Consider the following 22,117-nt stretch of genomic DNA (forward strand, 5'->3'; position numbering starts at 1 on the left):
GTCCCTAACTCTTCTGCAACCATCAATGTGTACCAACCATGAGGCGTGCTAATACGTTTAGCTCTAAATAAACTAGTTTCTACAAATAATAATAATGCACACATGAGTAGAGTGTGACCAATGTACTTTTTTAAAGCATATCTTCATACTCGTGTTGTTTTTTCCTTTTGGGGAATAGTGGGGGAAATAATGAAAGAATTCCTGTGCTGATTATCAGCCCATTGAACTGCATTATGAAGGTTCCCTCTGTGGTCAGTGGGTCCTGGAGCTGGACATGAACCCAGAGCTTCTGCTCAAGAGGTAGGGTTGCTACCCACTGTGCAACACCATCTACCAATGTACTGTGAAATATTTACAAGTGAAGTTTAATTTTGAGGAGCACCCTTGCCATCTTTATGCTCTGGAGTCTTGTGTTAATGGAATGGATTTGAGCAGTAACATTTGTGGCCTTGATGCAGAGCCTGTGTGTCTAACCAGCAGACTCTTTAATAGGCTGCCTGTAGATGCAGCATTCTCAGCTGATGGCTGCTTACACCAACAAGAAACTTCCCCCACCATTCAATCACACACATTTTCCAAACACACCGCAAACACTTGGATTTATAATTGTTATCATGTGGGAAACGGCAAAAAGAGTGAAAGTGAAAATGAGTCCTAGTTCTGTTTACCACATTGGGAATGACACATTGGGAATGACATGCTGTTGACAAAATCCTAGCTCGAGATTTAGCCATGCATTGTCTGTTCTTTCCATTACCTCAAGTACCAACGTTTGAAAATTTTAGTCACAGGTCTCATTAAAGTACAGTTTCCTTCAAATGAAACAAAACCAAAACCAAATATGATTATGGAACCATAATAAAACTGTGTTATTCTATTTGTGCAAGCACAGAAATTGTTTGGGTAAATCTTTTGGTAGAATGTCAATTTACTTCAAGAAGTATTCACTATTAAATTTCTCCTGGCATCCAATACAGGTACAATAGTGGTATCTTTACTTCTCATTCCATCCATCATGTTTGATACTATACACATGCAAATTGTAATTGTTGTTCATTTCTGGCTCTGAGAATTATGATTCTGTCTCTGTGATTTGCCGATTCTCACTTGTAGGCATATCTAAAATCCATTTGTGGTCCCTGATATAAAAATCATATCTGCATACTCCCTGTAAAATTCGGCAGTTTAAAACTGTACAACCCTCTTTCATAATGCTGTTCAAAGAGTGTTGTTAAACTGGTAATTTACCATCAATTCAAATACTGGCAGTGGATCATGCACTGACCGCATGGAGAATCAAAGACATGCCTTCATTAGCTGTATCAGCTTCTGTTTCTTGAAGTAATGATCATTCCCATCTGTATGACTTTTATAAAAAAGTAGGTAATTAGCCATGGAGAACCACAGGAAACTCTCTCTATTAGAGAAATACAATAGGCGGAATTTGATCATTTTCTTACATTGTGGCAGCAGGGTGGGAAATGCTATATCACTAGTGATATAGAAAAGAAATTGGAAGATATGGGTCCTAAGACACTCCATCAGCAACTTGATTTTCTTAATGCACAGTGCCGGGGGTAGGAACCATCCAGGCATGTTCCACTCCCCCCTGAGCAATGAACTCACTTGATCTCCCCCAGCAAGTCTGCTCATTACTTGCAAACACAGTAAAAAGTCTGACAACACCAGGTTTTAGTCCAACCGGTTTATTTGATAATACTCACAAGCTTTCGAGGGGACTGCCTCTTCGTCAGGTGAATGGAGAGTTCTGGCCTCAGACAGAGCATATAAAGCACAGACAGTTTAGAGATTACTGATTAGAATGCGAATCCTTACACCTAACCTGCTGTTCAAGACCTGAAGTGGCTGACAATGTGAGTGGAAGGAGCACTGATCACAGTTTAAAGAGATGTGTATTGTCTCCAGACAGTACAGTAAGTGAGGTTTTGCAAACCCAGGCAAGTCACGGGGGTTACAGATAGTGCGACATGAACCCAAGATCCCTGTTGAGACCGTCCTCATGTGTGCGGAACTTGGCTATCAGTCTCTGTTCAGCGACTCTGCGCTGTCGTGTGTCGTGAAGGCCGCCTTGGAGAACGCTTGGAGAATGCTTGAACAGCAGGTTAGGTGTAAGGATTCGCATTTTAATCAGTAATCGCTAAACTGTCTGTGCTTTATATGCTCTGTCTGAGGCCAGAACTCTCCATTCACCTGACGAAGGGACTAACCCGAAAGCTTGTGCGTTTACTATCAAATAAATCGGTTGGACTAAAACCTGGTGTTGTCAGACTTTTTACTGTGTTTACCCCAGTCCAACGCTGGCACATCCATATCATTAGGTGCAGGCCATGGGAGACTAGTTGCAATTCATACCAGCATACCCTCACACTGACATCAATGGATAATCTAACTGGGGAGTGGGGGGGATTTATTGGAAGTAGTTTGCAATTATTAAGATTACTTAAAGAAAGCAATTGTCTTTTGAAGCAAGCATTGCACCTGGTAAGAACTGTCAGTTTCTACCCAACATCTGAATGATAGCATCAGCATGAGTTTGAGTTAATGTAATTTCAACAAAAATGTTGAATGCTTATTAAAAGGAAGTCTCAAGCATAAAATGAAGTTTACAGGTGTCCTTAGGTACAAGAGAATGTTTTGCAGCAATGCATGATTTTAGGTGAAAGTTGCATAAACTGAGCCCTTGGGGTTTGTTCTTGAACACAGTAAAAAGTCTGACAACACCAGGTTTTAGTCTTGAAGTTTTAGTCATTTGTTCTTGAAGCCATTGCACATGGAGTTGTGAGAAGTTAATAATGAATTTGGCAGCGGAAGGAAATAATCATTTAAATGTTGGTGCCAGCGGGGTTCATATATTTTGTGAAGAGAATAATTCACCAGTCAAATCTTTAATGTTCAGGCATTTCAGATTAACAATGTTGTGTTTTGCAGATATCTTGCTGGATGATTTTCTTCTCACCTACACAGTCTTCATGTCAACCAGTGACTTGTGTCATGCATTACTGAGGCAATATCCTTTGAGGTGTCTGTATCAGCTGAAAAGTAACTAACATATAAATGATTATTCTAGTTATAAAGCTGTTTGTCAAATACCTTTCCATAAGGCCAGACTCCTCAGGTATTAATGTTCTGTTAGATAACCTTAGCTGGTGAGTGCTATTGATTTCAGTAAAACAAATGAGCAGTATTCATTGAAGTCAGAACCCTAAAAGTAATGCTAATGTACCATTTATGTTCCTTTTTTTTAGGTAATTTATATTGTACAATTTTATTGATTGAACCAGCCTATAATTGAATATTCTACATCATTTACATTTGAAAAAAATGATTTCAAACATTGGATACAGTGATGTTAAAAAGAATGCCGATATATTACTAATGACTTCAAGACTGACCACCTTGGCTCATAAACTATAAATTACGTCATTTCTGAGCTGGTAATTCAAGTGCTCTTTTCTGTCTTCATGATCATACAATCTTATGTGTTCGATTCTGGTATAAGCTAGATGATTTTGTTGCAATGATGACTTTAGGTTATCTGGCTCTGATGTTACACTGAGCGTGTGTTAATGGAAATTGTGGGCTCAAGTTTCACATCAATATGGGATCAATAATGTGTATGCAGGAAACTCATGTCCTGTGAGTGCAACGTGGAGCTTGAATCTACAACTTTTCAATCAATGACTGGAATCTCTAGCCCTGCCACTATGGGATCAACTGCAGGGCATGCAGCGACCCAGATACAATTCCATCAACTTTCGGCAGGACTGGATGATGGCAGTGGCAGGCAGGGTTGGAAAATCACAGCCTGTATTGTCCTGTCAACTGAGTCAAACTGGTGCTTAAAGAAAGGTACAGTAGACACCACACTTTAGGAGTGATTTTAATGCTTGCACCATCCTATGCAAAACAGGACATCTGAACATGTGGTCAAAGTCCTGGCAAAAGAAAAACCTACTTGTTTTTCCCAGCCTTTTCTTTATCACGGTACTACTCCACAACTACCATATTCCTGTCTCATCCCAAATGAAGTGTAGCAATGTAATATGGAATATCAGTGAACCTGTATGTTACATATGTACACACCAAACTAAACACACGTCAGTTGGGTTCACTGTGGCAGGTACCAGACAACATTAAAGTGAATATCAGTTGGGTTCACTGTGGCAGGGTCCACTGTGGTAGGTGCTTCTATTTCTCCACTGGTAGAAAGAAGTGAAATGATTAGGTGCTGTATATATCAATATCTGTCTCAGAGCGGAGGTGGATTAGTACCTTTGCACTCTGGGTGAGCGGACAGCCCTACAAGTACAGCACTATGGTTGTTGATACTTGAGCCTGAATGTTGTCTGATGCATCAAGTGCCATGGAGTGGAGCAGAGTGTTTGAATGATACAAATGTAGTTTAATTGGAAGGGCAACTCCATTATCTGTGGCAGCTCCTGCTAGTTTTCTGCTGCTGAGCACACATTCAGTCTGTGTGGGAGCAGGACATTGAATTCTAATAATGTTTGTTTTATTTATTGTTATTAGAGTGGACGTGGGGAAGATGTTTCCATTAGTAGGTAAGACTAGGACCCAGGGGCACAGCCTCAGAATAAAGGGACAAAATGAGCAGGAATTTCTACAGCCAGAGTGTGGTGAATCTATGGAATTCATTGCCACAGAAGGCTGTGGAGGCCAGGTCATTGAGTATATTTTAGACAGAGATAGGTAGGTTCTTGATTGGTAAGAGGATCGAAGGTTACAGGGAAAATGTGGGAGAATGGGGTTGAAAACTTATCAGCCATGATTGAATAGTGGAGCAGATTGAATGGGCCGAATGGCCTAATGACGCTTCTATATCTTATGGCTTTATGTCATCTCAGGAGAGGGCCCTCAAGTTGATGAAGGAGAAGGGACTGCGCCTGTGATGATGGTGGGGGCAGCAGACAAATGTGAGAATCCTCAGGTCACGCTGCATTCCTCATGTCTCAAGTGAATAATCAATATTCCCTCCTTTACTCCCTGTAATGCATTTATGCAACCTCCCTTCTCTTGCAGGCAAAGCAGCAGAACAGGCTGGACCACTCCCTGCACCTACTGGAATCGAGTAACTACGATGGAGACTTCTCAAACCCTGCCACTGAAGATGTGTCACAACTGTCACGCAGACTCAGCACTAGCACAGATAATTACCCCTCAGTGGATGGGCTAAGTAGGCAGGCTTCTGGTCACTCATTGGTGAGCTCCACAGAGCTGGAAATCCACAGGAGTTGGAAGCAGGGATGTCCCAGGGAACCTGGAAGGATGTCAGAGGTCAGGACACTGCTGGGCCCCTGCCTGATGATGTGCCCCTAGACCAGAGCTGCTGGAGCTGCAAAGGCAGTTGTGAGCATCAGGAGGAGATGAAAGCACCCCTCCTAGGATGCAAGGCCGACTGGAGGAATCCCATCACCTTATGTCAAGGAGATGGTGCTGTCACTTCAGCGAACCGAGGCCAAGACTGCACTGGAGACTTTGGATTGGGACATTCACTCAGTGGCAGGAGACAGCCACACCATGGTTCACCTCATGACCTCCATGTCAGAAGACATGAAATCCATGGTGTAGGGCTTTTAACTGCATAGTACAGGCATTGATTGGAATCCATGAGTGTCAGCACCAGAGGACAGTGGACCTCACTCCAGATGCCCCTCTATCTCTTGGAGGATCACAGGCCCATTGGGCACCTGAAGGGATGAGGATCACCAGTGCATAACACAGTGCCTTCCACTGAGGAGACCGTGGGGGTATCCAGCCTATCTGAGTCCCCCTCCCTGAAATCAATACTCCTTCAACCCAACACACCAATGGTGACTGCATTGCAATACTCGTGCTGCCCAAAAGTAGGCCAGGACCCTTAAGGCACAGGCCCCCCCAGGGGATGCCTGCCAAGATCATCTCAGGCAACAGGGCATGGAAGTCAGCAGGCTGCCTAACCTCAGCTGGGGATCCGGGGGAAGCATCTAGATAGTAAATACACTGCCCAAGGTGAAACTGAACAAGGTTTAATCCCTGGTCAGTATTTAGCTCAGTCTTCATGTTAGATGTTACCATTTACCTAAATGTGCTTTAGGCCAAAGAGGAAGAAAATTGATCAAGGTTCCTGGTCCCCAGGAACACAAGTGACTCCCACAGAAAGGAGTGTGTAGGGGGAATTTTCCAGCCGTTCACACTGGCAGGATTTTATGGTCCCACTGCAGTGAACGGAGATTTGACTGAGCACTAAATTCTCCATCCTCGCTTCTAATGATAGCAGGGCTTGAACAGCCAGAAAATTTGAGCCTATATGTCGATAAGAACAGAATTGGGCTTTGCTAGAACGCTTCTCAATGGTTAACTATCACTCAAATTGTTCATTTGGAAAGATGGGTATTTAGGATACATGCCAAAGGGTGGCTGGTGCTGGTGGATCTTTATCCCACCAAAATTCAGCACCTTCAAGAGAGGAAAGCGGGGAGAGGCAATGGCCAGAGTAATAAGAAGAACTACATCTGGCTGATGTCTAAATACATAATTTAACATCTCAAACTCAGTACTGTAAAATTCCTGTGTAACAAATAGGATGAACAAATGCATTCAGGACCCGAATTGCCAGAGACAAAATTTATGTTTTTGCATGACTATTATTTACAGAATAGCTGCACATTCAACGTGTAACTGCATTCTAGAGGTTAAGGTCCTCTGAACGTCAGGCAGAGTTAATAAAATTTGTTGGCAGGAAATGTGATGGTTCCTTGATACTCAGATACTCCTATCAGAAAAATGCAGTTACTAAATCAGTTCTGCTTTGGACAAGCAAGGTCAAGCCGTCTTCAAGGAGATAACGAGAATGACTTGATTTAATGGCAAGTCTGGTGTAACTGGCTAAGATTCCTGCAATTGGTTTACAGTAAGATGGCATGGTTGATTTAGGATGACAATGTTAGGGATCACTTGGCAGGCAAAATATAGGTCTTACCCTTTACCTTGGAGGACTCAGCAACACAAGCAGAGATAATTCAGTTTATTTAGTTTTGTAAAGGGCACTGAGATAATTTTGTCAACTTTTCTCCTCTTACATTATTTCTTTAGCAGCTCTACTATTTGTTTAATGTGGCATTGGGCATCACTATCAAGACTATATTGCTCATCATTGATTGAGAATGTGATTGCAAATCTTCTTTTGGTCATGTCAATATTTATTTTGGTCTTATGCTCACTGATATTCCCTATGCTTCATTTGAAAATGTAACTGGAAGAACCGATTAACCTGTAAACGTTGGTGAATGGAAATAGTGTTATTGTATTCTAATATGCAGCAGACATAATTACAGCAATTCAGAGGGATAATAAAGTAACAACAATATTTCTTTAGGAATCAGAAAACCACGAGTATGGATTGATCAGCATAAATCCCAGGGTGGATAAAAGTTTCTGACATGGTATGCATTTGAGGCGTTTCATACTGAAGAGTTCCATTGAGAGGTTGAAAAATTCAAACTCTACTCTTGGAGCACAGACTCTTGAATAAAGAGCATCAGTGAGCAATGTTTGGAACCACAGCAGCGATGCCAACTTGTGTTAGAGCTAACTCAACATTCCTAAAACATTGAATATGGCTGCTTGGAAATAATCAATGGAATATTGATTGCTGCCCTTCCCCAGTGTCCCCAAGGCAAAGGCAATGGAACAGCTCTGTAAGCCGATGGCAGCCACCATTATTTCTGTTGGCCACTAATAATGAACACAGATGGATTGCTCCCCAAACAGATTTCTCGCAACCATTTGAGCCAGAAATAAAACAAACTGTGACCTCCATAAGCATAGAAGCAGGTAAAATTTACATTACATTAGAGATATGATTTTTTTCTTAATTGCAAAGGTATTTTCCTTGACTCAAAGTTACCTATTGTCTGAAGACATATACAGAAAAGCAAGAAGATTCAGATAACAGCTTGTACCGAAAGCGCAAAGTGCTACGCATTGTGTCACAATGGGTATTTCTTTATCGGACTTTATTACGAGAAGATGAAAATGCAAAATTGGTTTTCAAGGTACAGCACTGAAAAGAAAAGAGTTATTTTAGTCTTTAGAAAGTCTTCACAAACAAATGCATTATTTTTAATTGTTGTGTTCCAGAATCTTTATAGGTGTGTGCTTGATGATATTTTTGAGTATCCCAGTTTGGAAAAGGGTTTGAAAGAACTCCAGAGCCTGTTTTGGACACCTCGCAGACAGTGAGTACAACGGAGTACATTCCTTGCCTGGAGCTGTGCGTTAGTGCTATTAATATTTGTCGAATTAACAGGATATGCCAACACTTATTATTCATTGTGGCAACAGAGCAAGGGGAGGAGCATGGTGCCTGAGATGCTCTATAAACAACCCCTTCCGTAGGTACATCATTTCAAAAGAATGGGCACAACTTCCCTTCTATATTCTACCATCCACTGACTAGCAAAAGTTTTATTAAAGTGGCCGTTAATTCTATTTTTATTTATTAGTGTCACAAGTAGCCTTGCATTAACACTGCAGTAAAGTTATTGTAAAAATCCCCTAGTTGTCACACTCCAGCGCCTCTACGGGTGCACTGAGGGAGAATTTAGGATGGTCAATGTACCTAACCAGCCTGTCTTTCGGACTGCAGGAGAAAACAGAGCACCTGGAAAAATCCCATGCAGACACGGGGAGAATGTGTAGACAGTGACCAAAGTCAGGAATCAAACCCAGGTCCCTGGCACTGTGAGGCAGCAGTGCTAACCACTGTGCCAGCGTGCTGTCCATCTTACGTAGTATGTTTGCGTAAAGTGACATTATGTAAGCTGATAAAACATCCAGAGCTTCCATGTGGAAAAGGTCGGTAAATGGGCAGTCCTGGTTGTTTGTGCACACTCAGTTTATTGTTAGTGGCTAACCCAATCCACCCAATCACCAGGTTATAATAAACAGTATTTTTGATCTGTCATTTCTGTCAAAGTAACATTGTCAACTTAAGGCTAATGGCCTTTATTGTTATTTACGTGTAAATGGTCCAGTCCAGTCAGACATGGCACAGAAGCAAGGTTAAATGTGAATGCCAATAAATTACCAGTAACTTCAGTAAAATAGTTTTTCACTGTCAGCCTTCACCGTTGAACTGTATTGAAAATTGAAAAGTTGCAGTGTTTGTACAGTAGATTTGAACTAAACCTAAACAGATAGGAATAGTAGCTGTGTAAACTCCCAATTAAATATGTAATAGGTATTATTGACTGCCAATTAATTTCTCTGGCACCAAAATATTAATGAGTACAAGTGTAGAATATCATTCTTTTAGGTTTTGAATTGTTTTAGGAGGTTTCAAATTATTTAAAAAATCTTATCCTTTCTTCTTGTATCTTTCTCTCTCTCTTTTAATTCAGTTTTTCCTTCCCTCTCTTTATTTTTATGGACCTGATTAGATATAAAATTCACTCCATTTATCTCATGCACTGTTTATTCCCTAATTCTTAAATCTGATGGGCAAAGGAAACCACTTTGCTGGCTTTCCTGTTTACTCAAGTCCCAGATGTCTTGTTTTCCTCACTGCGTCACTGTCAGCACCCACTTTTAGAAATGCTGTGGGCCAAAATATTTTGAGTTGATGAATGCAGGGGCAAATCTAACTAATAGCAAATGTCATGAGATGCCCTGCTACAGTAAAAACTGCCCCAAACTCTAATCTTTGCCCCCAACTCCACCATCTAACTTGCTTCCAAATGACCTTCTGTCCTCTTTGATAATGATACCAACAAGACACCCTTGGGAATTGTAGTTCCACATAGCAAGAATCAAACATGGCAGAGCAGGCTACAACTTCCAGCATGCACTGCAAACCCTACACAAGTTTGACTCAGTTTTGGCAGTATGTGAAAGTCAGAAGTGAGTACATGACAAGGTGAGAACCCTGGCATGTGGTTTTGGCAGCAGATAATTTGCAGTTGCCTCTTGGACTGCCTCTGATGGCACTTTGTAACGTGCTTTATATTAATTTAAATGGCGGTTAATGAGATCAGCGTTTTGGACGCAGATGCATCTCATGCACGCATGTCAATTATATACAGCAGCTGAGTTCCAGCTACAAGAGCAAACAGCCCAAATGTGAGGGCCTGAAAAAACTGATTGTCTGCTCAACAAGGGAATGATTGAAAACGATGCCACAATTAGATTCCAGGCTGAAATTCTCATTGATGCCCCAATATAACACAGAACAGAGCCTCTTTATCACTATTAGAGCATTGGAAAATAACAGATTTTGAATTTCCAATGCTGCAGAGTCAGGCGTTCCCTTTTAGCTGAAGAATCGCTGGTTTCTGAGATCCAGCAACGCCTAGCATGGAATAATGGAAAGAAAAATTAACAGTGAAGTCCAAAATCGAGACTCAAAATACTGCTGTGCCCAATGGGTTTTGCTGCTCCTTACAATGTGAATGTGTCTTAAATTTGGAATGCATTTAGGATTTTATTCCAATGTTTTTGTGATTCCGATCATTCTAAGACCTTTGACCTTTCATTTCATAGCCTTATTTAACCTTTGTCATATCCTTTTTTGGAGATTTTTCTTGAACTGATTCCTGGTTCTCTTTTTTCTTTAATATATTTCCCTTTGTCCAATTTGTCTCACATTTCACCTTCTCTGGTTTCTCCTCGTGATCATGTGTTTCCAATCCAATTGTGAGAATTACCCCAGAATCTTTGATTTTATTCCCCACGCTCTTTTGGGTTTCCATTTTCTATACTTGCCTCATCCTATCCATTTACATAAGAACATAAGAACATAAGAAATAGGAGCAGGAGTAGGCCATCTAGCCCTTCGAGCCTGCCCCGCCATTCAATAATATCATGGCTGATCTGTTGTAGCTCAGTTCCACTTTCCCGCCCTCTCCCCATAACCCTTAATCCCCTCTCTTATCAAGAACCCATCAACCCGCTTCTTAAAAATATTTAGCGAGGCAGCCTCCACCACTTCAACGGGCAGAGAATTCCAGAGATTCACCACCCTTTGAGTGAAGAAGTTCCTCCTCAACTCCGTTCTAAACCGCCTCCCCTTTATCTTGAGGCTGTGCCCCCTAGTCCTACTGTCTTTTTTGAGCGGGAAGAGTCTCTCCACCTCTATCCTATCCATCCCATTCATCATCTTATACGTCTCAATGAGATCTCCCCTCATTCTTCTAAACTCTAACGAGTACAAGCCTCATTTATTCAGCCTCTCCTCATAGCTCAATCCCCTCAACTCCGGTATCAGCCTAGTAAACCTCCTCTGCACTCCCTCCAGGGCCAAAATATCCTTGCGCAGGTGCGGCGCCCAAAACTGCACACAGTACTCCAGCTGCGGCCTCACCAATGCCCTATACAGCTGCAGCAAGACCTCCCTACTTTTATATTCAATCCCCCTCGCTATGAAGGCCAGCATCCCATTCGCCTTCCTGACCACCTGCTGCACCTGCAAGCTGGGTTTTTGCGACTCATGCACAAGGACCCCGAGGTCCCTCTGCACCGTCGCCTGCTGCAGCTTTTCGCCACGTAAGTAATAGTCCTTCCTACCATTCTTCCTACCAAAGTGGACCACCTCACACTTGCCAACATTAAATTCCATTTGCCATTTCCTGGCCCATTCGCCCAGCCTATCTAGATCCTTCTGCAGACTCTCCACACCCTCCGCACAATTTGCCGTTCCCCCAATCTTGGTGTCATCAGCAAATTTTGACACCCTGCACTCGGTTCCCTCCTCCAGATCATCTATATAAATGGTAAATAGCTGAGGCCCCAGCACCGACCCCTGGGGCACCCCACTAGTCACCAACCGCCAATCCGAATAGCACCCATTGACCCCCACTCTCTGCCTCCTATTTGACAACCAATCCTCTATCCACGCTAACACCCTACCCCCAACTCCATGTCCCCTGACCTTCTGCAATAACCTCTTGTGAGGTACCTTGTCAAACGCCTTCTGAAAATCCAGAAAGACCACATCCACCGGCTCTCCTCTATCCACTGCCCTAGACACATCCTCATAGAACTCCAGTAAATTTGTCAGACACGACTTCCCTTTAATGAAACCGTGTTGCGTCCGCCCTATCAAGCAATTCCCTTCAAGATGCCTCGCAATTTCCTCCTTAATGACGGATTCTAACATTTTACCTACCACAGACGTTAAACTAACCGGCCTATAATTCCCCGCCTTTTGCCTGGCACCCTTCTTAAACAACAGCGTAACATTAGCCGTTTTCCAATCTTCCAGCACTTCCCCGGAATCCAGCGACGTCTGGAAAATAACCACCAAGGCATCCACTATAACCTCCGCCATTTCTTTCAGAACCCTCGGATGCATTCCATCCGGTCCTGGGGACTTGTCCACAATCAGCCCCTCCAGTCTGTCGAGCACCACCTCTCTAGTAACAGTAATGTCATTAAGACCCTCCAGTCCTACCACCTTTCCATCTCTAACACCCGGCAAATTATTCACGTCCTCCTCCGTGAAGACAGAAACAAAAAAGTTATTCAAGACCTCAGCCATATCCCCATCCCCTACCACTAGCTCCCCTTTCTCATCCTCTAAAGGACCAACGTTCACCCTAGCCAGCCTCTTCCTTTTTATATATTTATAAAAACTCTTGCTATCCTTTTTTATATTAAGTGCTAGCCCAGCCTCATAGCTTCTCCTACCCTCCTTTATCAACTTCTTTGTCAATCTTTGTTGACATTTAAACCTTTCCCAATCCTCTTCTCGCCCACTGCTCTTAGCTACTCTAAATTCCTCCGCTTTTAATTTAACACTTTCCTTCACCTCCTTCGTTATCCACGGCTTATTACCTCTCTTCCTACTGTCCTTTTTAACCATCGGAATAAATTTCTGCTGAGCACCAAGAAAGATCTCCTTAAAGATCCTCCACTGCTCCTCAGCAGACCTACCTTCCAACGCACTCCCCCAGTCCACATTCGCCAATTCTTCTCTCATCCTACCATACTCCCCTCTATTCAAACAAAGGACGCGTGTCCGGGAACCCACTTTCTCCTCCTCCATCTGCAACAGAAACTCCACCATACAATGATCACTCTCTCCAAGAGGATCCTTCACCGCAAGGTCCCTAATTCTACCCGCCTCATTACATAGCACCAGATCCAAGATAGCTCGCTCCCTCGTCGGCTCCAACACACACTGTTCAAGGAAATTATCCTGGCAGCATTCCAAGAACTCCTCCTCGAGCCCACCTCGTCCAACATGGGTCGACCAATCAATATGCAGATTGAAATCTCCCATAATTACGGCCGTCCCATTCCTGCACGCCGCACTTATTTGCGTGTTAACAGCCCGCCCCACCTCCAGATCATTATTCGGGGGCCTATAGACGACACCCACCAGCGTCTTCCTCCCTTTGCTGTTCCTAATCTCCACCCACAACGATTCCACGTTCTGCTCTTTGGCTCCGATATCATCCCTTGCTACCACCTTGATACTATCCTTAATCAGCAGAGCTACGCCACCCCCTCTTTCCTCCTGCCTATCCTTCCTAAACACTTGATAGCCCTGTACATTCATCTCCCAGTCCCTGTCACCTTGCAGCCACGTCTCTGTAATGGCCACCAGATCGTATCCATTTGTGTCGATCTGCGCCACCAGCTCATCCACTTTATTCCGAATGCTTCGTGCATTCAGATAAAGCGCTTTCATCCCAGCCTTCACCTGGACCCTATTTGCCGTAACGCCACCAATTGGGACATCCTCGGCCTCTTCCCTTACCTGTACCCTATCCTTAACTTTAGACCTCGTAGCGTCACCTACCCTCGCACCCTCCCCCCCCTAATTAGTTTAAAGCCCTGTCTACAGTCCTCTTTACTCGATTCGCCAACACTCTGGTCCCAGCACGATTCAGACCAACCCCATCCCGCCCGAACAAGTCCCACCTACCCCAATACTGGTGCCAATGCCCCATAAATTCGAACCCATTCCTCCCACACCAATCCCTGAGCCACCCATTCACTTCCTTTATCCTGTCAACCCTACGCCCGTCTGCACTCAGTTCAGGCAGTAGCCCAGAGAAGACCACCTTGTCGGTTCTACTTTTTAATTCCATTCCCAGCTTCTCATACTCCCTCCCCAGATCCTCAGTCCGCACTTTGCCTACGTCGCCGGCACCCACATGTACTACAACGACCGGGTTCTCACCCTCCCACTCCAGGTTCCTCTGCAGCCCAGCTGCAACATCCTGTACCCGAGCACCAGGCAGACAACACACCCTTCTGTGCACTTTGTCATTGTGACAAAGGACAGTGTCAATACTCTTCACCCCACTATCTCCAATCACTACTACGTTCCTTTTCCCCTTCTCTTTGCCTATGTCCTGCTGCATCACTGTACCGTGTGCAGTTTGCTCACCAACCTCACCTGCCTTGTCCTCTTCCAGACTGGAAGCAAGAACCTCAAACCTGTTATGCAGATTAAGAGGCTGAGGCCTCCGCTCCTCACCCCCCTTCCTCCTCCTCCTCCCAGCAGCCCCCTTTTGTCCCTGACCCTTAGATTTAGCCAGTCTAGGGGCACCCTCTCTCCCCCTGATGAGCCTCAGTGTCTGTAGCTCAGAGGCCAGCTCATCCACCTTGAGCTGGAGCTCCTCCAGCAACCTGCACTTACTGCAGACATGGTCACTGGGAAGGACCCTGGGGTCCGCCAGTTCCCACATCATACAGAAACCACACATCACATGCCCCTCCATTATTCACTGTAATTTTTTATGGGGAAAAAATTTTTTTCCTTGTTTCTTGCTGTAGTAGTTATGAAAAAATTTTTTTTCCTTGTTTTTTTTCAAACAAACTCACCTGGCCTTTTTTCCTTCCAGCCCTTTTTGATATTAAGCCCTATTAACTCACTCTGCTTCCCACTCACTCCGCTGCCCGCTCAGACGCTGCCCGCTGTCTACACCAGGCCTCCTTTTAAACCTGGCGCTGATTTAAAGCAGGCTGGTCCACAAATGCCTTTTCACCACACCCTCAGAATTCTTAAAGCAGTAAATACAATAAATAAATGCTTTAAACAGTTCTACAAAGAGTAAAGTGCTTTAAACTTATTTTAAACAGGTTTTTAACAGGTAAAATCTTAGCTCTCTCTCTCTCAGCTCCAGCAAACATCACACATCAAAACTCTGTTTTCTTTAACCTGTACCAACATCTTTGGGCAGAGTCTTTTGGATGGTGTGGTTTCTCATACCATCACTCAAAGAGAATTAATTCCAGGATTTTGACCCAGTGACAGTGAAGGAATGGTGATATTGTTCCAAATCGTGATGGTGAATGGCTTGGGAGAGAGCTTCCAGGTGCTGGTGTTCACATGTGTTTCCTGCCGTAATCCTGTTAGATGGTAGTGGTCGTGACTTTGGAAGGTGCTGTCTAAGGAGCCTGGGTGAGTTCTTCCAGTACATCTTACAGATGATACACACTGCTGCCAGTGTGCATTGATGGTGGAGGGAGTGAATGTTTGTAAATTGAGAGGTCTGTCCTGAGTCTTGCCCACCTTAAATAAAATTGGAGATGAGTTGGGTAAGCAGTGGGTGGCAGGACAGCCACCCAAAAACTTATGGGGCTCCCAATCTGTAAGCCAGTAAACCCATAGGCTTGTATCACTAAAATCCCCTCCCTTTGCCTCCATTCTTTTTTACCCCTTGGGGCCCATATTTCCCTTAAGTCCAGCTTGCCTCCTGATGTTTGTTTCTCTTTCATCTCCACCTCCTCATCAACGCCTCCTCATCTCCTCCTCCACAAAGGCTGTTTGCTTCTTTCAGCTTGCTCCTTTAATTGCACAAAGCCAAGGTACTATGCATTATGGGACATGTTCAGTTACCTTCGTATCAGCTGTTTTGACAACGTGAGCCAGACTTGCAAAGCTGATCATCTGTGCATAAAGCAGATAGTTAGTGGCAATGATGATGCAAGCTGTATTCATGGTAAAATAGGCTTCCAATATTGACTTATTCTGCCCTGATTGACAGAGTCCAGATATTACACCATTGACATCTATAAACAGTGCAGGAGTCTCAGCCACTTTCACACACTTCCTAGTGGATTATTTCAGAAAGGCAGAAAGCTTGGAGTAAGTTATTTGCTTGCACTCAGAGGCCTGATGCAAATTTATTGAAAAAAGGGCATGGAAACGATAATGGGCTGGATCCTCCAACCTCGCTCGCAGATGTGATTCTCCAGTCCCACTGCAGTGAATGGAGGTTTGGCTGAGCACCATATTCTCCATTCTCGCTGAGCTTGAACAGCTGGAGAATCCTGCCAAATATAATCAAAATTGCAATTGGTCTGAATTAATTTATTTTTTGTTTCAGCACCATCGATGAATATTCGCCACAAAAAAAGGTAATAAATTTGTAATAAATTCAAGACATTCCTGTGTACAACATGAAAATGTTGCAGTGTTCCATTCCAAAGCAAATGTTGGTCTTATATAGTGATTAAGGTGGTACAGGATGGAATTCATGTCAAACATGTCCACTGGTCCCAGGCTATTGCCAATTTGAATACACTAATAAGGCATCAAACTGGATCTCTTTCCTTTAACATTTAAAAGCAACTGTTTCTATCTAGCTGAAAATAGTATCAGTGTTAAATCTCTATTGCATGTTGCTTTAGTTTTTCATTAGTGATCTCTGAGTATATTGACTCCATATAGATACTATGTTTTGTTGGCCGGCATCTCCTCATACAGGCCTTCCTAGTCGCAGTCGGTGTGTTCATTGATAAATTTGTGGTGATAATGAGAGACAAACTGTTAGCATTTGTTGTCATTAGACTATTGAAATTGGCAGCAATTTGTGGAGTTTGTACATGCTCAAAATAACTCAGAAATCCAGAAATGGCTGATAAGGCTCCTCCAGCTTCTACCCCACAACCCCAGAGAGCAATCAACAGGAAATTTATGAATTGATTAGAATGATCACTTTTACACTGTTAATTTCAATGCATAAACGCTTAAAAAGGTTACACTTTGTTGAATGAAGTATTACTAAGTTTCACTAAACATCCCAATGGCCCTGATCGTACATTTAATAAATATAACACTTCTTCAGTACAATCAAAAATCCACATTTTTAAAATAAAATGTGTTAAAAAGTTTGTTTACATTGTCATTTTAGCTTCTAGCTAAATTGAAACAATTCAATTGAAAGTGACAGATAAAGTTATTTGATGTGATTGGATGTTTATTGGTGTTACAGTCGCAGCATGTCTGGGACAATCCCCTTGACTTGGTGTCAGATTTCAAGTGCTGTTGGAAGAAGAGAAGTCCACATCACAGGGATCTCAGGATCTATATGGGCAGCTTTCTCAGAGATCAGCAACAATCTGCCACTCACTGCAAAATCAGGGTCATTACTGCAGTGTGAAATACCTGCAACCAGTCAAAATCTGCTAACATTTGTTTGCTCCTAAAAATACCAGGTGGGCTTTATGCCATAAGTGACATTTCAAGCATGGTGTAGCCTCACACAAATTAAAGCACTGACGTAGCTATACCTGATTACTGACAATTTTGGAGTTGCTCTGCTCCTGCAAGCCTTGCACGCAAATAGCTTGTGGCAAACTAGCATCAGACTAAAACAGACATGTATAACATAGGTCTCAGCTCAATTCACCTTCATCAAGGGACTTTGAAGCACGGCTTGCATGTGAGATGTAAAAGGTTCCACCAGTTGAAGTATAGTACACTGTTCTAAGCTTGGTGTTGATGCTTCACTGAGAGTTTGTGCTTTTAAATTACAATTTAGCCTTGGGATGCTGTGCACCAGTGCCAAAATCTTGCAGAGTAGATCCTGAGTTAGTCCTCAACCTGACCTTGGAACAAAGGAGAATAAGGCAAGCTTGCACGTGTTTCTGCTATAGCATGAATGCACTCTAAAATTCATGTCATGTATCAACTTGATGTGACTGTGTGAGTTTCATAGTTATATGAATAAATGCTGCTAAATTAGGACGCTGTGAAGTTTCATCAGTTTCATCAAAGCCCAAACATCATCTAAGTGGCACCACAATTGAGAACAAATTGTACTGGATTTTGTTTCTGGATCTCTTAATTTAGGTCAAGCTACCAATTAAAGTAAGCAGAAGTGTTAAATACTCTGAAATAATTACACTTGACAGTACAGTGAAGACTGGGAAAGTATTGAATTAAAGAGCTGGTTCACTCTACAAAGAGACATGTTACTGGCACACCTGGCCTGGAATTGGGTGGGCGAGGCTCACAGAAGGCATTCTCCATTGACTGCCAGCGGGATCTTGTGAGCCTCAGGTGGGTGAGGCGGTAAAATTCCGGCACCTGTGATTGTATATTTACAAGTGTGTACCGACATTTAATAACATATTCTGGAGGCAGAGGCATTCAGACCAATGAGGATCAGGAATCAGATCAGAGCAAGTACCCAGCCTCAAGGAACTCACTGTCAAACAATACCTTAAATAGTGAATCAACGGATTAACCAACAAATATAATTATCTATATGGAGAAATCTGTGCAAGTAATGGTTTGTTCTTACTGATATGGATATACAGAACCCAACTGAACTGATGTTTTTGAAAGTTAATTACTTCAGAAATTTCAAACTGCTGATTTCAGGTCTACTGAAATTCAGAATGCTCAGCACAGTGGACAAATTAATGCTTCTCTCATATAACTTGGCTCCTGTGAATTGCAGGTTAGTCCCCAGATGTTAATTTGCCAGTTGATTGCTTGTCTGCAAGTTCGTGATTCATTTTCACAGCCCTGCTGTAACCTTTTCACGTGTGGAGCTTATTATTTCAAAGGTTATTTTGGCATACAGTTTCAATGATCATCGGCGCTTTAGTTAGTGCTAATCCAAGTGTGTGCAGTAATTGTTGCACAAAGTAGTGACATTGTTAACTGCACAGTATGCATATTTCAGAGTCATTAGAGTACACTGAAGATCACATGGCAATCTTCAATGCACATTTTACAGACTTAAATAATTAAAACTAGGTATAAACAAAACCAGAGCTTTTCCTCAGCAGATGTTTGCAGTGTGGAGAACTGGGACTGCATTTTAACTCTGTGCAATTAAGTTGATTGTAAATGAGTTAAAATCTCTCCCAAGATCTGGGTGAAATGATCACTGACCATTATTGTCACAGACACTTGTAGGAGTGCTGGGTTGCAAAGATTGGCAACCGGTGATTCACAATGAGTTTATTGGTATAATGGAGAAGTTCTTACATGCCGTGTGTCTGTCTGTACCCTGGGAGAACTCCCATGCTACCAGCACATGACTTCTTTCATACCAGCGTTACCCCAGCATCCATGTGACCACTCGTCTACAGAGACAATTTGGGTTGTGTTCTTATCTTTTAGTTTGACAATAGTGAGGTGGAGCACAGTTCTTTTGTTATTGTTGTTTTACAGTAATATTTCGATAATTTATATTATTCTAGAACATTCCACTGTACATTTAATGGGATGACCAAGGGGAGAAGACATTTAAGGAAGAAAGTATTACAAGGTTATTCTGATAGGGTTAGATGAAGAAGGCTAAGTGGAATTTTGTGTGCAGCATAAACACCAGCTTAAACCAATTAGGCCAACTGCCCTGTTCCTGGGCTGTACACTCATGTAATTCACGTGTTGACTATAAATAAAATGCCTTTTGGCCATTTACTTGTTAGTGGTGCTGTTTAGCTTTCCATCTTCATGTCATTGACCTAATTGGTTTGTGCTCTTAGATGTAGTAAATCTGCTGCTGTTCCTTCTCCATGTTGGCAGTGCATTGCCAATGACACCAACAAAGGAATCTTGTGTCTGTTCTGGGGGTTTGCATGAAGATGACATCCATTTGGATGTATCTTCATATAGAAAGATTGCAGATATATTTGAAAAGGTAAATGCCCCAGTGTTTTGGGGTAAGGGTGTGGAGTGGGACAAATGGGATAACACTTTCAAAGAGCTAGCACAGTACAATAGACTGAATTACTTCTTATGCTTTTATGCAAATAGGAAGGGAAATGGTGCAATTCTTGGTCATCAAACATTAGAGAAGGATAGATTCGTAGACTGTTTATACACATATAAAAGGAGGCTTTATGATGCATTGGGTAGTGACCCTGCCTCTGAACCAGAAGCTCTGGTTTTGTGTTAGAACATAGAACACTACAGCACAAACAGGCCCTTCGGCCCACAAGTTGCGCCGATCACATCACCTACCTACCTACAGACCTATCTATAACCCTCAATCTCATTAAACCCCATATACTCATCCAGAAGTCTTTTAAAAGACCCCAGCGAGTTCGCCTCCACCACCACTGACGGCAGCCAATTCCATTCACTCACCACCCTCTGAGTGAAAAACTTACCCCTAACATCACTTCTGAACCTCCCTCCCCGCACCTTAAATCTGTGTCCTCTCGTAGCGACCATTTCAAACCGGGGAAATAGCCTCTGAGAGTCCACCCTATCTATTCCTCTTAACATTTTGTAAACTTCTATCAGGTCGCCTCTCAACCTTCGTCTCTCCAGGGAAAAGAGTCCCAGCTCCCTCAACCTAACTTCATAAGGCATGCCTCCCAGTCCAGGCAGCATCCTTGTAAATCTCCTCTGCACCCTCTCAATAGCTTCTACATCTTTCCTATAGTGAGGCGACCAGAACTGCGCACAATACTCCAAATGAGGCCTGACAAGGGTCTTATAAAGTTCCAGCATTACCTCCCGACTCCTAAACTCAATCCCTCGATTAATGAAGGCCAGTACACCATACGCCTTCCTGACCACCTCCTCCACCTGCGAGGCCGATTTAAGAGTCCTGTGGACCCGGACCCCAAGATCCCTCTGCTCCTCAACACTACTCAGACTTCTGCCCTTGATAGTGTACTCGTACATCCCGTTGGTTCTGCCAAAATGGACGACTACACATTTATCCACGTTGAAGTCCATCTGCCACTTCTCCGCCCAGTCCTGCATCCTATCTATGTCCTGCTGCAACTTTTGCCATCCTTCCAGATCATCCACAACACCACCGACCTTCGTGTCATCAGCGAACTTACTTACCCATCCCTCCACTTCCTCATCCAGGTCATTTATGAAAATGACAAACAACAAGGGTCCCAGAACAGATCCTTGAGGCACTCCGCTGGTGACTGACCTCCATTCAGAAAAAGCCCCATCCACAACCACTCTCTGCCTTCTGCAGGCAAGCCAGTTCTGGATCCACAAGGCCAAAGGCCCTTGGATCCCATGCCCTCTCACCTTCTCAAGAAGTCTTGCATGGGGGACCTTATCAAACGCCTTGCTGAAGTCCATGTACACTACGTCCACGGCACTTCCTTCATCAATGTGTTCAGTCACATTATCGAAGAACTCAACTAGGCTTGTAAGGCACGACCTGCCCTTGACAAATCCATGCTGACTATTCCTGATCATGTCAAACCTCTCCAAATGTTCGTAAATCTTGTCCCTCAGAAGCCTCTCCATCAGCTTACCAACCACTGAGGTCAGACTCACCGGTCGGTAATTTCCCGGGCTATCTCTGTTCCCTTTCTTAAAAATAGGAACTACATCCGCAATCCTCCAATCCTCTGGAACCTCTCCTGTCTCCATTGACGACGCAAAGATCATCGCCAGGGGCTCTGCAATCTCTTCCCTCGCCTCCCACAGTATCCTGGGGTACATCCCATCTGGTCCCGGCGACTTATCTACCTTGATAGAATTCAAAAGTTCCAACACATCCTCCTCCTTAATATTCACGTACTCAATCCTTTCCATCTGCTGCAAATCCATAACAAAATCTCCCAGATCGGCTTCCACCGTGAATACTGAGGCGAAGTACTCGTTAAGCACCTCCGCCATTTCTTCTGGTTCCACACAAACCTTTCCCCCCTCACCTTTTATAGGTCCTATCCCTTCTCTTCTTATCCTTTTACCTTTCACATATTTATAGAAGGCCTTGGGATTCTCCTTAATCTTACCCGCCAAGGTCTTCTCATGACCCCTTCTGGCTCTCCTAATTTCCCTTTTAAGTTCCCTCCTACAGTCCTTATACTCCTCAAAATCTTTAACATCTCCTAATTCCCTGAACCTCTTGTACAC

At 43.2% G+C, this 22,117-nt stretch overlaps 1 protein-coding gene across 1 annotated transcript in view; it reads left to right on the forward strand.

Annotated features, from left to right (window-relative positions):
• Nucleotides 1-22,117, forward strand: part of rapgef5a (Rap guanine nucleotide exchange factor (GEF) 5a) — a 66,683-nt gene that overhangs the window by 14,009 nt on the left and 30,557 nt on the right. Inside the window, exons 2-5 of the mRNA XM_080207101.1 lie at nucleotides 2,950-3,028; nucleotides 7,928-8,075; nucleotides 8,161-8,258; nucleotides 16,362-16,392. Of these exons, the coding sequence (XP_080063227.1) occupies nucleotides 2,950-3,028; nucleotides 7,928-8,075; nucleotides 8,161-8,258; nucleotides 16,362-16,392 (356 nt within the window). The remainder of the gene's footprint in view (nucleotides 1-2,949; nucleotides 3,029-7,927; nucleotides 8,076-8,160; nucleotides 8,259-16,361; nucleotides 16,393-22,117) is intronic.

Source organism: Carcharhinus amblyrhynchos, chromosome 2 (genome assembly GCF_965287045.1).
Source record: "Carcharhinus amblyrhynchos chromosome 2, sCarAmb.v2.hapA, whole genome shotgun sequence".
Classification (NCBI taxonomy): domain Eukaryota; kingdom Metazoa; phylum Chordata; class Chondrichthyes; order Carcharhiniformes; family Carcharhinidae; genus Carcharhinus; species Carcharhinus amblyrhynchos.